This window comes from Pinus tabuliformis, chromosome 2_2 (assembly GCF_031772625.1).
Source record: "Pinus tabuliformis cultivar Carrire ecotype Pingquan chromosome 2_2, CPIR1, whole genome shotgun sequence".
NCBI classification, from domain to species: Eukaryota; Viridiplantae; Streptophyta; class Pinopsida; order Pinales; family Pinaceae; genus Pinus; species Pinus tabuliformis.
Window position 1 is genome coordinate 1,267,642,751 of NC_142300.1, and position 14,125 is coordinate 1,267,656,875.

The 14,125-nt window shown below is 35.6% G+C and overlaps 1 protein-coding gene across 5 annotated transcripts in view; it reads right to left on the bottom strand.

Annotated features, from left to right (window-relative positions):
* Positions 1-877: 877 nt before the first annotated feature.
* Positions 878-14,125, bottom strand: part of LOC149198107 (uncharacterized) — a 183,460-nt gene continuing 170,212 nt past the window's right edge. Inside the window, exons 6-8 of one of the 5 annotated variants that reach the window (XM_089406091.1) lie at positions 10,683-10,880; positions 10,278-10,375; positions 878-1,283 (exon numbers count right to left, since the gene is read on the bottom strand). In XM_089406091.1, the coding sequence (XP_089262217.1) occupies positions 10,301-10,375; positions 10,683-10,880 (273 nt within the window). In that variant the 3' untranslated portion in view covers positions 878-1,283; positions 10,278-10,300. Of the gene's footprint in view, positions 1,284-10,277; positions 10,402-10,682; positions 10,881-14,125 lie in introns of all 5 variants that reach the window. The other 4 variants (XM_089406093.1, XM_089406089.1, XM_089406090.1 and 1 more) reach the window with 4 other exon arrangements.

A 14,125-nucleotide genomic window follows, 5' to 3' on the forward strand; every position in this document is an offset into this window, starting at 1 on the left:
TACTCCAAACTCTTTTTGGAATTAACATGACAAGTTCTTGTAACGACTATAAGAAAAGGGATTCTAGGTATAGAATTGCCAGCCTAGAAATTGTCTCCTTTACGTAAATAAAATGGTTTGTCCGCCCTTTATCAACTTATTGAGTGCATATACTTTATTAAGTACACAAACTGTTGTTCCAGAATGCACAATAATCCCAACTCTTTTTGGAATTAACATGACGAGTTCTTATAATGACTACAAGAAAAAGGATTCCTGGTATAGAATTGCCAGCCTAGAAATTGTGTCTCCTTTACGTGAATAATATGGTTTTGGTTTTTGTGGTTATGGAAGACATAGAGAGATAGTTGATGGTGCAAAACATTACTCTCAATCAAATGTGGACCAAATTAGGAGTCACAAATAGTTTTAGAATTAGCATATATTGTACAAAATCATACATGAACTGTATATGTGACTACAAATGCAAGTAACAAAACTGAATATACATTTGAGGCATATGACTTGAAACATTGATGGTTATTTCTCTTTTCAATCTTCTCAATGAAATTCAAATAACTAGGGTTTTGCAGCGACCAGGTAATTAACCCAAAGTGGAGAGTCAACTAGAAGACTACAATGACTCAGCCTGTAAAATACCAGGGAACATACACCTAAAAATATTAGATAACATAAACTCGACAAATTCATCGACCAAAACCAATCAGCTTGAGTGTACTTACTGAGTTGCAAAGAATCTTGCTTCCATGTTCTCAACATACAAATTTAAGGCAGTTATTTATATTATTTATATTTTTTATGGGTGGTTCTTCAATATTTGAGACAACCAAGTGATTGAAAATGTGACAATGCAAAAATCTTTGAAATGAAAATAGAATTTGTAAAACACCAATTACATCAAAGTCCCTGATACATCTGTGAAATGGTAAATTGCAACTACAAAGATTGTTACAACATATATATGAAATTTATAACAAAAAGAATGAAGATGGTTTTTTAGTATAAAAGTAATTGCCTTTACTGTGGCATTTATAAGCATGAATTTAAAACATACAATGTCCTGTAGGTCCCACTCTTGCTTGTGGTTGTTAAGTATTGCAAGCTAGCTATCTTATTATAGTGCCATACCCCTATGATGGGATTTTGTTTCACATTAATATTCTCCTCCTATGTGAAAGGAAATGTCAATGCAACATTCTCAGATTTTGGGTTCCCATTATATATTGATAATGTTTTCTGGTCCAAATCAAACACAATGGTACATAATGTGCATAGAGTGGGCCCTGCAAATTTTCAATCCAAATTCAAATTAAGCCACAACATATCTGGCTCATCTTTATTGAAGCTATCTAGTAATGGAATATTTTTTGTGCTTGATAAAACTTGTCATATAGATGCAGATCAAATTTATAGATGATATTTTTCTTTGAAATCCAAATGGAAAATCTAGGGAGAAATACAAAAGATACATTACGGTATTAGAAGAAACAAGAGAAAATGAAAACACAAAGCAAAATCGAATGGAGATGAATCCAACTGCCAAAATCAATATAATATCTATTAGTAAGACTATACATCTGCATAAATTCTAGGGAACATTGAATCTAATCTTGAACATTCTAACACAATTACAAAGCTACAACTGAACTAGGAATTGAAGAACTACACCCCAAAGTATAGACACCGACAGTGGCTTGCCAGGTCAGTGCAAGCAGGTACAGCTAATATAGCCCTCGCCACATTCAGGTCCTACCAAGTGACAAGCTTGTGCTTGTGCTCATTCTTGTAGATGTGCACCAGTTCACACAATCGCATTTGGGGCTAGGTGCAAGTCTTGGGCATCTTTTGCAGAGTAGATATTTTCCACTCATGGCTACTTCTCTGATGGTGCTAATGGATCCCTTGTAATACTAATTCTGAGCACATTACCCTCATTGTGATAAGAGGAATCCTAGTAAAAGAAAAGTACAGAGATATTTGATGACTTGGTTAAGAGAATGGGCCATGATGATCAAAACCTCATAGGTGGCCAATGCAGACCTCCCAGACCATGGTCAGTATATGAATGCCTATAAGCAGAGTTATGTTTGAGCCTTGGCCTTTGTCAGTTCAAAATAAAAAATGAGGGGAGTCCAAGCAACATAAACCAGAAGCCACCCCCTTGTTATAAGTGAAGCTTATAGCCTTATCATAGTGTTAAACTGAAATATCACCATACTAAACATCAGGAAAAACAAGTTTTTGCAGAATTTATGGAAGGCATATGTTTAATTGTATGTTCCACCAATCCTTCCTTGAGCTTCAAATATAAAAAATAACTGAAATTATTTTTTCATCAACTCATGTGGATTCCATTTTATGGGATTTATCTATCTAGTTCATGAACTCTGGCAACCTTGACCTAGATTGTCTGACAAAACATTGACTAGTAGTGACATACAGGACATGCACGATGTTGTTGACGTGTTCAAGAACTATAATTGCTATGTTACATGGGTACGTTTAGGTTTAGGGTTGGGTGTAGTTTTGGGTATGGAAACGATGGAAACATTTTGAACTATGGGTACGGTTGTCGCGCAGAGTGTCTAGGTGGCTCAACAACGCTCAGAGTAAGGGCTATCACTCTTAATCCTTACTCACTCCGTTTAGACTCTCTCCTAGGCAAGCCAAGGGGGGTAGTCCCTAAGGTAAATGGATGAGAAAGCCTGTGGATCATGGGCTCTAGGAGATTTTAACGATGGACAACTTGATGAATCTAAATGATTAAATCAAATTGATAGATTAAACGCCAACGTAAACAAGACACGACCACAAGATAGAAACAATTATAGACCAGTGCCTTCGATATTTGAATTAACAAGTTATCCAGAACGATGAAAAGCGACAATCATAAATAATCCATATGCAAGAAATTCTAGATTTAAAATTATTTTCGCTGACTGCCCAAATCTAGATTTAATAAATTTTCTTCAACAGCCAAATATGATTAAAAATGTTTATCGCACCTTGACCATAGGAAAATCATAAAAATTACATTTAATGACCAAATGACACTAAGGAACTTTAGGTTAAAAAAAAAATTATTCCTTAGGAATTTAATTTAATCGAAGGGTTAAAAAATCAAAACTTTTAATGGGCCATAGGCCACATTAAAAATTCTAGAGTTTAAGCGAAAAAAACCCCTGAATTTTATTTTAAATCTTTAGTCACCAAATTTAGATTTATGATTTAAAGTTTTTTAATTTTATATTTTTTAAATGTTTTTGGATTTTAAATATTTTAGATGTTTTTTAGACTTTTGAAATTTTATATTTTTTAGATTTAAAAATTTTTAAAGGGTTTTTAAATGTTTAAAAAAAATTTCTAGGATTTTTTTCAAGTCTTTAGATTTTTTAAAGTTTTGAATTTTAAATCAAAAAATAAAAATCATAAATTATAAAATAAAAATGAAAACAAATCGAGTTGAAAATGAAAATTGAAAATCTAAACTAAACCAAAACTAAACGAAACTTAAATGAAATTTGATTATTCTAAATTAAGCTAAGTCAAAAATTAATGAAACCTAAAAAATATATGTACATATGCTATCTATCTAACCCTAAGGAGACTCACGCATACACAAAAAGAATGTGCGTTGTTTGTTGTTGTGTGCAGGAACTCAATGAAGGCAGGAGAAATGCGAGAACAGGGATGGATTAGCGTGGAGCAAGCAGAGAGGAAGAAGCAGTGTGTAAAGATTGCGGATTGATGGAAGGAGGACGCAGGTCAGAAGAGTGTGCAAGCGTGCGTGGAAGGGTTGAGGGTCGACGAGGAAGGGAGGACAGGTTTCGAAGGACGGACACAGGGTAAAGCAGCAAATAAAGACTGCATTTGAGGGAGCTGCAGATGGATAAGGGTTTAGCAGGCAGTGTATGGATATTTTATTCTCGGCGCTTCAACGGTATTTTATCTTCATTCTCTTCATATCATCTTTATCATTTTTACCGGCAACACCAACATTTTTGGTTCCATTGCCGGGGATAGAGTTTTTCTGTCCTTGGTCCTCACGACATTTCTTCGACATTCATCTTTCATCATTTCAATCATTTCATCTTTTCCGCCATTCATTAGCCGGTCAAGCGACACAACATTTCCTGGCGTCATTTGATCTTTTCATCGCCCTATCTTTCGTCATCTCATTTATCATTTTATCTGCACTTTTAGCACCTACACATTTCGGTTTGTTTCTTGTTTGGGTGGTGACTCCACTTCTTCCAACTATTATTTCTCAGACAAGAAGCCCTCCCTTATATCCGGTTGTTTGTTGCCTTTTGGATCCTAGAGTTAGATTCATGTTCAAGTGGCAACTCCACTTCTTTCATTTCTACAAGAATTTCTACTAGAAGCTCCCTTCTTGTGGATCTCTTGATTTCTTGAGCAGAGGTCTCTCTCTATCATCCATTTGGTCCCTCATTATTCATCATGGATTATTCATTTACCTCGTGTCATTTTACTGATGTTCTCCATGATATTCCGGAAGTGGCCATTCATAAATTGTCTTTGTTCTCGGGTGGTGATTCAGACGCTGTTAGAAAGCATTTATGCAGGTTTACTCGTATAATGCTCATATATTGTAGTTCTCCCCAGTATGATCATGAAGATGTCAAAATGCGTCTATTTGCCTTTTCTTTAGAGGGTGATGCTTTGAATTGGTTTAATAATTGTCTTGAAGATTCTTTCGCTTCTTTACAAGACATCGTCAATGCTTTTAAAGATAGATATGGTTATCAAGGTAGCTCGCCTTGTGCACCTAAAATTATGCAATAGAATGAAAGTGATTTTGTGAAGAGTCCAGCTATCGATGAAAGATTTCAAGACAATTCTCCATATCAGAATGTGCCATCCACTTGTACCATTGCAGATCAAATCCATGATAGTGGAAAAGCAGGGACAAGTTGTCAAATCAGTGCCGAGTTGCTGATAATGAAAGGGAAAATGATAAGTAAATTATAGAAGAACCAATGCGGCTGGTAAAAAATATGGAGCTTAATCAAGAAAAATTTGTAATTGATTATGTCAAGGATATGAAAACTTTATACACCCACCTGGAAAAACGTGATAAGGAGATGGATATCATGAAAGTTAATCATGACAGGGAAATTAATTCTATGCAAAGCAAGTTATTAACTATGGATGAAGAAATGACCATCATGACATTCGATTATAATAATCAATTGGCTACCATGCAAGCAAATCATAAGAAAGAGATAAACTATATGCAAAATTGTTTCATGGGCATGAAAGCAAAGAATGAAAAAGTAATAAAAGATGTGGAAGTTGGTCAGATATGCCTTCAAAATAAGTTATTGACCATGGAGGAAAACCATGCCAGGGAAGTCAATGCTATGAAGGTTGAACACTCTAACCAGATGGATGCCATAACAATACAGGTACAAAAATTTCAGCATCAGTCAGAGGATGAAAGAAACAAGGAGACGTCAATAGATCAGAAGCCTCCTTATCTGCTGCAGCAAGCTCCATCTTATTATGAGGAGGTCATTTGCTCCATTGAAAAGTGGCTAATTGAAGGTGACCCGGATAAAACAAAAATTGATAAGAATCAAATGCAAAATGAAGAAAGACATGTCACGCATATCTTACATACTTCATTTGAGAGTTTTGAAGCAGAATGTTCCACATCATTAGTGATATAGCCTGCCACAAAGAAAAGACGCAAGAGAAAGAGAATGAGAAAGCAATTTGATGCATCAGATAGCCGTAAGCAGCTTGATTTTCGGATAGGAAAAAGTCCTACTGTATGCAAGATTGGACATGGCACATCCGAGAAACAGCTGACAGATTTTCCTGAAAGCAGGCAAATGCTCAGTATGCACTATATTGAACGCATCTGATGCCATGGGGCATCTTTGTATTGTATTTCTAACCTTATGCCCTGTTATTTCAGTATTTCATTTTGTAGTTAGATTTGTGTTTTTCATGTTATTAGACTAGTTAATAAATGAAAAGCTTATATATTTCCTGTGCTTAACGTTATATGATGATTTTTGGATGGACGCTACTTATGTTTTGTTGTGTGTTGCGTGGATGCAGATTCTGGATTCTCACATTCCTCCAATGCAGCAACGTGTCCTCAAGTAGTGCCAGATGTTGACCACTACGTGTCAACTACCCATAGCAGTACACCCCCTTTTTCGCAAAAGGGATAGCGCCTGATTGATGTGTTCCTGCCATCCAGCTATCATCATCAGCCTGAGGATCATCTCATAATGTAAACCCAGTCTGCATGTGTATAATGTAAATAATCTCAGCAGATTCGTGTCGTGTATGTAATCACCTAGGTAAACCTAGTTTTCTGGTAACGATCTACATTCCGGGAGGTTCTTTGTCTCACCGATCCATTCTCAGATGTTCGGCAAAGTTTTCCTTTAGCCTTACCCCATAGCTGGAATGGATTTTGTCATTGGAATCTTAGGGGAGTCCTAGTGTTCTAGATCAAGTCTATGTAAAAGTGATTTGGGAATATTCCTAACTATTTGGTTAGGTTATTTTATTACAAATTGCTTGATCTGCTAGATTATATTTGTGTCGCAGAACTGGGTAGTCTGTGAGGGTCTTTTGCAAATGGGTTTTCCCCCTTCAAATGTAAAAATCATAATGTAAAGTGTCTTTAGGGTTAGAAAAAAAATTTGTCCCCTCATAGGTCCTAGGTCCTAGGTAAATTTAAATTTTCCAGAGGTAAAATTCATGGATCCTTTAAAAAATTAAATCTTAACAGGTCCAGGGACTAAGGTTAATTGATTATTTTGCTAAATTTTATGTCTTGGGTCCCTGGGGTTAAGTCAAAGTCAAAATTTTGAGGAAATAAATGCAAAATTTTAATTTTTGAATTTATTAAAATGCATTTAATTGAAAAAATTGAAATTTCCGCAATATTTAAAATTTCGACGAATGAGATTAAAAGAAATTTTGATCCTCATCAACAGTTGAGTTCACTTTGGCAAGGACCACTCGAACTAGCCGTTGGAGGTTTTATCTTTAAATAGGAGGTCATTTGTCAATCAGTATCATTCGATCTTTGAGTCGTGTGCTAAGTGAAAGCTCTCTTGTAATCTTTTTTTATGAGCAGTAAAGAAAGACTTTGGGGTTAATTTCTGCTGGTGTTACTCTTCATGGAAATGTTGTAAGATGTGTTATTTTCATGCATATATTTCCTTTTAGCCATTGATGATAGCTTTATGAAGAGTGATTTAAGCACAGGTATCTTGCTTGATCACTGAGATTTGAATGGTAATTTAAGTTTTGAATATAATGGCAGGTATCTCTATTAAATCTGAATTTTATTATCGTTTTCTCGCTCTACGTTAATGGTTGAATTGAGTTGTGCAGGGAATTCTTGATTTTTTAGATCATCGGGCGTTAGGGAAAGTTTTTAGTGGGACCAGCCAACTCCCGATTAGTATTTTCTGAAGAGCCCAGCTTGATTGATTCCTGGGCTTATCATAAGAAGTTTCATTGTTAATGCATGAAGGGTTTTGGGCAAAGCACCTCCGTTTAAATTAAAAATTTCAAAAAAAAATTGTGCTAAATTGATAAATCTGGCTTTTAAGAGCCTCAGATTATCAGATTTGGGAGCGGAGTTGGACTCACACTCGCCAGATCTGGTAGATCTGCTACTCCTGTGCATAGATCTGTAATTTTTTTTTATTTTTCTGACTTAGGGTTTCTGGGGTTTCATCCTTTTTTGGTATATCAGGATTCTGGGTGTTTGTGTTTTCATGAACAGGTTGCAAATCTGAAGGTGAAGTTTGATTTTGAAGCCAGATATAGGCCCTGGAGGGTAAGATCTAGCCTCAAAACCAGCTTTTGCAGGGACATTGTTTTGCAGTCCAGGGTTTCAAATCTTTTCTAAATCTGGAGAAAATTTTCTAAGGGTTTTTTTTTATAAATCCTGAAGCAGAATATAACATTTTAATCTAGAAATTTCAGGGTTTTATTGGGCAGCGATTTTCCATTTTGTTTGCTGCCTGGGGTTTTTCAACAGAATTATTTTTCGAAAATTTTTTTTAAGGATTTTGTTGCCGCGTGTTTAAGCTTGCTTCCCTTTATGTTGCTTCAAACATGAGCATTTGCATATTCCGCCTCCCATTCCTGTATGCTGCAGCCATTGTCACGTTGTCTCTTATTTGTCACCATTCCTACGCTCCCCATAACTTATAAACCTGCACTCCACTCCTTTGTTGTAGCCCTCAGTTCTCCCAAACGTTGCTGCATCGATTTGTCTTCATCACAGTCCTTGCTGCCAATCTCGTAGCTACAGCTCCCACGTATTTCCCTAAACCAGCACGCTGCTTCTTCTACACTGCCATTGCACTTTTTTCTTGTTCCGTCCAGCGCCACGCAACCCTCCATACTCTGCGGCCCTCCTTATCACTCTTCATCCCCGCCGTCGTATCTCCTCAGATCCCGCACGCTGCCTCTCCCCTCCGCTGCCATATCTTGCTCTCTGCGTCTTCATTGCAGCTCCAACCCACAAACACACATGAAATTCGTTGTTCGATGAGCATCCTATGCTCCTCAGCCTTCCGCGTAGCGCCCTTCCCGATTTGCCTGCAAACAAGCTCTTGCAGACCTCCATTCCCTCTTCCGCCGTCAGGACCTGCAGCAAATAAAAGAAAAAAATCGCAATTTTCGTATGCGTCTAGTTTGGTTAGGGTTAGCGTATGTGCAATTTTTTAGTTTCATTGATTTTTTTGACTTAGGTTTGATTTATATGTTTGGTTTTTTTCTTTATTTCTTTCTATTATTTTAATTTTTCTTATTTTGATTTTGTTGACATTCGATATCGTTTGTGTGAGTTAGTTTACCTTCTTCTTTTTTTGACTTGATTTAGTTTCATTTCATTTTTATTTTGTAATTTGTTTTTGATTTAAAATTATAAAACTTAAAAATCTAAAATATCTAAAAAAATCTTTAAAAAATCTAAAAGATTTTAAACGGTTTAAAATTTTGGGTGACTAAGGAATCAAATTAAAGGGATTACGCATTCACATTAAAAAATTTCAATGTGGCCTATGGCCCATTAAAATTTTAATTCATCAATCCTTTAATTCATTTTACTTCCATCACATTAAAAGAAAGATTTTGATTTCTCATTTACCACATTTAGTCTTGCTTAACATATCGAGAAATTCACCTAAGGAATAATTAAGTTGTCGATCTAAAATTTCCTCTTGGTGTTTTTTGTGCTTTTTCTATAGTTAAATATGCTTAAATTTTTATATCTAAAGATTAACTATTTGAAAGTGGTAAATTTCCTAAATTTGGGATTTTAAGCATAATCATTTAAATTCTAGGATCTGAACTGGTTAGCTTTTAAATTTCGTGGTTGATTAAGGTATTTGTATCTCTTGAAATTTAATTGCTGAGGTATTGTGCATCTAGTGAAATCGATCGTCATTGCTTGAATCATTTAACGCTCGTTACATGTTAGACATTTTGCAAATGTTTTCAAGCGATTGTTAAATAATTTTATCGTGGAATTATAAACAGATTTCATATCTCTGTTTCCTAAGCAGCAGTTGATAATCAATTACTTGGATCATTGACTCCATAAGGCACTGGTATTAATCATTTAAAATCTAATCAAATTCTAAATCTTGCTAAGCCTTAATCAAGTATTTGATTGCCTCGCTGTGTCTCCCGAACCAGTTGATTCCTAGCTGGTTCTCCTTCATCCCATTTCTCCATAGGGTCTACCCCACTTAGCTTGCTGTAAGGAGACAGATTAAACGAAGAGTTCGGGGATCAGGGTGACAGCCCCCGATCTGAGCATTGTAGCAGTGCCTAGACAACCTGTGCGACAACAGGTGCAAGGGTGCAGTAATTCCCTTTGTGGAGGAGTTCATCAGGATGTGGGTACAAGTATAGGTATGGGCTGAAGGAGGTTAGGAGAATCCATATAACTAACTATTTGTTACTCAGATAGGTCGTTTTTTAGTCCCATCCCTTTGCTTTTTGACTTCGCAGTCCTACCAAACATAAAACTGCTTTGATGCCACCAGAATACAGACTAAGAGGAAACGGCTAGGAGAACTGGCAATTTATAATCAGTCCAAAACATCCCTTTTCCCCTTTTTAGTGAAGAACAAAAAATTGAGCGAGCTCACAGATGTATAAAAAAAGACGTGTAAGTATATATATCTTTTCATTTCAAAAACTAGCAATAATGAGAAGACTGGCAACTCATGTGAAGGTGTTCAGAAATGTTAAAAAAATACCTTGCATGTAAATAGGATAATTTTCATCGCTTGTGTCTCCCAGAAGTGAAAGTATTTCTTTCTGTGATGATTTTGGGATTGCAGCTGCTCGTTTCTGTCTGCATATAGAATTAACATCATTTGCCTTGTCGAACAAGAAGACAACACAAACTGCAGTTAGGCTTTGCATCATGAAGTGATTCCAAGTTTCATACAATGTATTCCAAAATTATTGAGCATTTCCACTAGACCACCTGTACAAAAATTCTTTGTAAGATCCTAAATCTTGTTATTAAGCATAAATGCTATGTCATCAAATCTTGATTATTGTGAATTTAAAATGAGTTCAAAATTAAGAAAATTAATTTTAAATGCTCCAGTCCATACAACGCTATAATAGGCCAAAAAAACTTGAAAATGTATTACCTGGTTGATTTGAAGGTGCATGTACATATTCGCATGGAAGAATGGATTTGAGCCTATTTCTAGCACTGAAATCCGATTTTTGGATGCAGTTTCGACATTCAAGAGTCTACGCTTCTTCACGTCGATAAGGTTATAGCTATGTCCGACTGAGATATTGGGTAGGTGAATGCACTGAAAAATGGACAAGAAGAAAGTAACCTGAAAGAGAACTAGTTGACAAATTTCTTCTATATCATAATAATCATAAGAGGATAATAAGTAAATGAGGAATTTTGGAGTACTTGCATGAATTAAAAGCACAAGTAACAGGTAAGACAACACAACAATACAAACAACGAAAATGGAATTAAGGAAATCACTGGGCAGGTGACATTCCCAAGAAGGGTATGACAGATTAATGTCTGCCATGCCTGGGAATTGGATATGTTACATGGTTTTTGGAAGAGTTTCCAGCCTGAAAATGCGCAGAAAAGCCTCTCCTTTTTTTTTTTAATTTCTGCTTACATGGCTGGGGCTATGGGTCCATGCCAACTGCTATGTATTATCACCATAAAAAACTGCCAATAAGCCCTAAATTCAAAATTTTGGAGTTCAAAAATTATAGAAACGAATTGATCCTCTCTAGGGTTTTAAAAGAAAATTGTTTTTATAAAATCTGATAAGAACTCATTTCTTCCTCGCCATTTTATTCTTGCTAAGTTTGGGAGAGCTTGTGGGGATGATTTCTACTCTAATTGTTAAGTTGCCTTATTATGAAAACAAATTTTGGTTTTCTACTGTATGAATTTTCAAGGTGTTTGAATGATGACATAGATAAACATTGATAACTATAATTTCCTGTATTTGTTTCTATCTTTTAAAATTTTTGTTTTATAAAATATTAAAAAAACAAAAATATTTCACTAGCTTGAGCTTCAATTTCCATTTTTAGCTTTTTTCATCCCTTAAGTTATGCTTAAATCTTATCCATTTGGCCCAAGGAAGGTATAGTTCTCTAAAGCGTAAGAAAGCTGATATAAAGTGAATTTCAAGGGGCTGTCCAAAAGTTTTCAGATTTGCCACATTATTTATAGCAGCAAATTTCAAGTGGTAAGAGGTATGTACTTGTGAACTCTTATCATATTTTCACTTCCGGGTAATTTATTTTTCATTATTAGAAGAAATAAACACTTCTAGCTTGTTGGAAATTAAATTTCTATATAAAAGAGAATCTGGGTTTTGATCCCTTCAGTGAGTAAACATCTTCCAGATTGCATAATCTTTCAATTCACTCACTTATTTTTAGTGTTGTGTTGTTTTATTTGATATTCATTCATTGCCCTAACATTACCACCCTCAGATACAACTCGTAGTAGTATTTATATACTTGCATGTGGCACCTAAAGGGGTTTAGCTTGCTATCGTTCGTGTTTTTCTGTAGTTTTGCAAGCCTAAACTTGCAGAACAACAAACTAATTGTTCATCTACATTCATTTACCAAGTTCTACAACAAGGTATTCATGGTCTGTCTTTTTTGGCAGTCAATTTCTCATTTCTGGATTAGCAAGAGCTTAAAATTAACTCCTAGACTCTATCACCCCAGAGGTATTATCAAACACTGGTCTATTAACTTGTGTTGAAGGGTATTTAATGTAGGGAAGCCTCCCTTAGCTTCGTAGAAGTTGGTATAAAGAGTGGAGACTCATGCTGAGGTGATAGTGGGCACTTGTCCTGTGTGCGGCCACCTTAGCATCTCGGTGAGAACTTTAATGAGACCTGCTAGTTTGGACAGTGTTACCCACCCAAGTGAGTGACTTTTAGGAGAAAAAAAATTCCAATTTTTTCATCTTGCTAGCCAACCACCCTATGATGATCCACAAGCCTCAGATGCCTCCCATCCATGCTTGTTGATGATTGTAGCAATGGACAAGTACTTATGCATAAGCTAACTGTCAACCACGCAGGAGTAGTCCAAGACCTTCCTAGGAGCTTGCTTATGTTGAGTGAGTGTCTAGTATGATCTTTTTCGTAAGTCTAACTTAGGAAAAAAAACATTAATTAATTCATTGATCAACGTTGGCTATTGGGCTAAGTTTTTCTACGGAAAAGTGAAATATTCACCATAGTGATCTAGATCTAAACTCAACCATTGATCTCAAATGAGGTGAGATCTAATCTCAACTGCCAGTCACTCTGGAGATGAGGCTTAGGGATCTAGCTCAATGAAGAATTATAGAGACAGCATAAGGGAAGAAGGAAGACACAATACAATTGCAAGTGATTAGCAGATTTGAGAGAGATTTTCTCAAGTGAGGAGTGAGAGACTTATTATTGCAAAATCTAGTAGGCCTACTGTAAAGCCTCACTAGGAAGATCCAGATCCCATGGCAAGAAGACATCGGCTACCACTGTCACCTGAGCAGCTTTTATCTAGCTATTTAGTGGTGAAGTAAACCACAAGAGATACTTCCCTATATATAGATAACCTAAAGGATATTCAACAAGAAGGGTTTAAGGTGATGGAAAGGTCTAATGATTGAGATAAAGGTATTGGCGAAGCCAAGAAGGCTAAGATACTCTTTACCAAAGTTCAAGTACTTTATCCTTAGACCATTAGAATGGATTAACAAGCTGTTATAAGTTAGGGTTTGATAGATTTTCAATGATATGGCACACAATGTCATATAACAACTAGAGGAAATAGGATGACAATGATTGATCAACAAAGTAACAAGGCTATCAATTGGGCATGCAAGGTCTGGGTATGCAATTGAGTTTTTTATGGCTGAAACATTCATAAAACAACAATAAAAGATGACATCAGCCCAAGTAATAGGGTTGTATTAAGCAATAAATGTTAGATTTTTTTTTCCTCCAAATACTAAATGCAGTCCCTATTAAAGGATAATAATACATCAAATAAAATTACTATTTAGCACAATTTCAAGAAAACCCTAACCCTAAATACCTAGAATTTAGAGAGGAGAGAAAAATAGTTACAGAAGAAGGATTGATCAACAGCTCCTAGAATAGTGCCTTGATTTAAATGGGCAATGGAGTATTTTGGGGGGAAATTTAATGAAGACAACCTTGATGAAGGAAAGGGAAATAGATTCTTCTTACAAACCCTAGAGGCTTCCTTAATAGGGAGATTTTAAGCTCAAGAGATGCACAATTCAGAGTTCTCTTGAAGGGTTCAAGGAAAGCAACTTCACATAGCATAAGGGATCAATATTTCATGACAAATATTGCAATTTCGAACATGGAATACATAGAAACCCTAATTCACATCAGATAGCATGCAAAATTTGAAATATAGACAATAAAATTACAAAATTTCTACATGAATCTCTTCAATCTATCCCAAGAAACCTTCTCATGCAAAAAATATCCTTCTCCAAAACAAATTTGCACCATAGATTCACATTGCATCCAAATAAAAGAGAAAACAAAAAACTAATGTG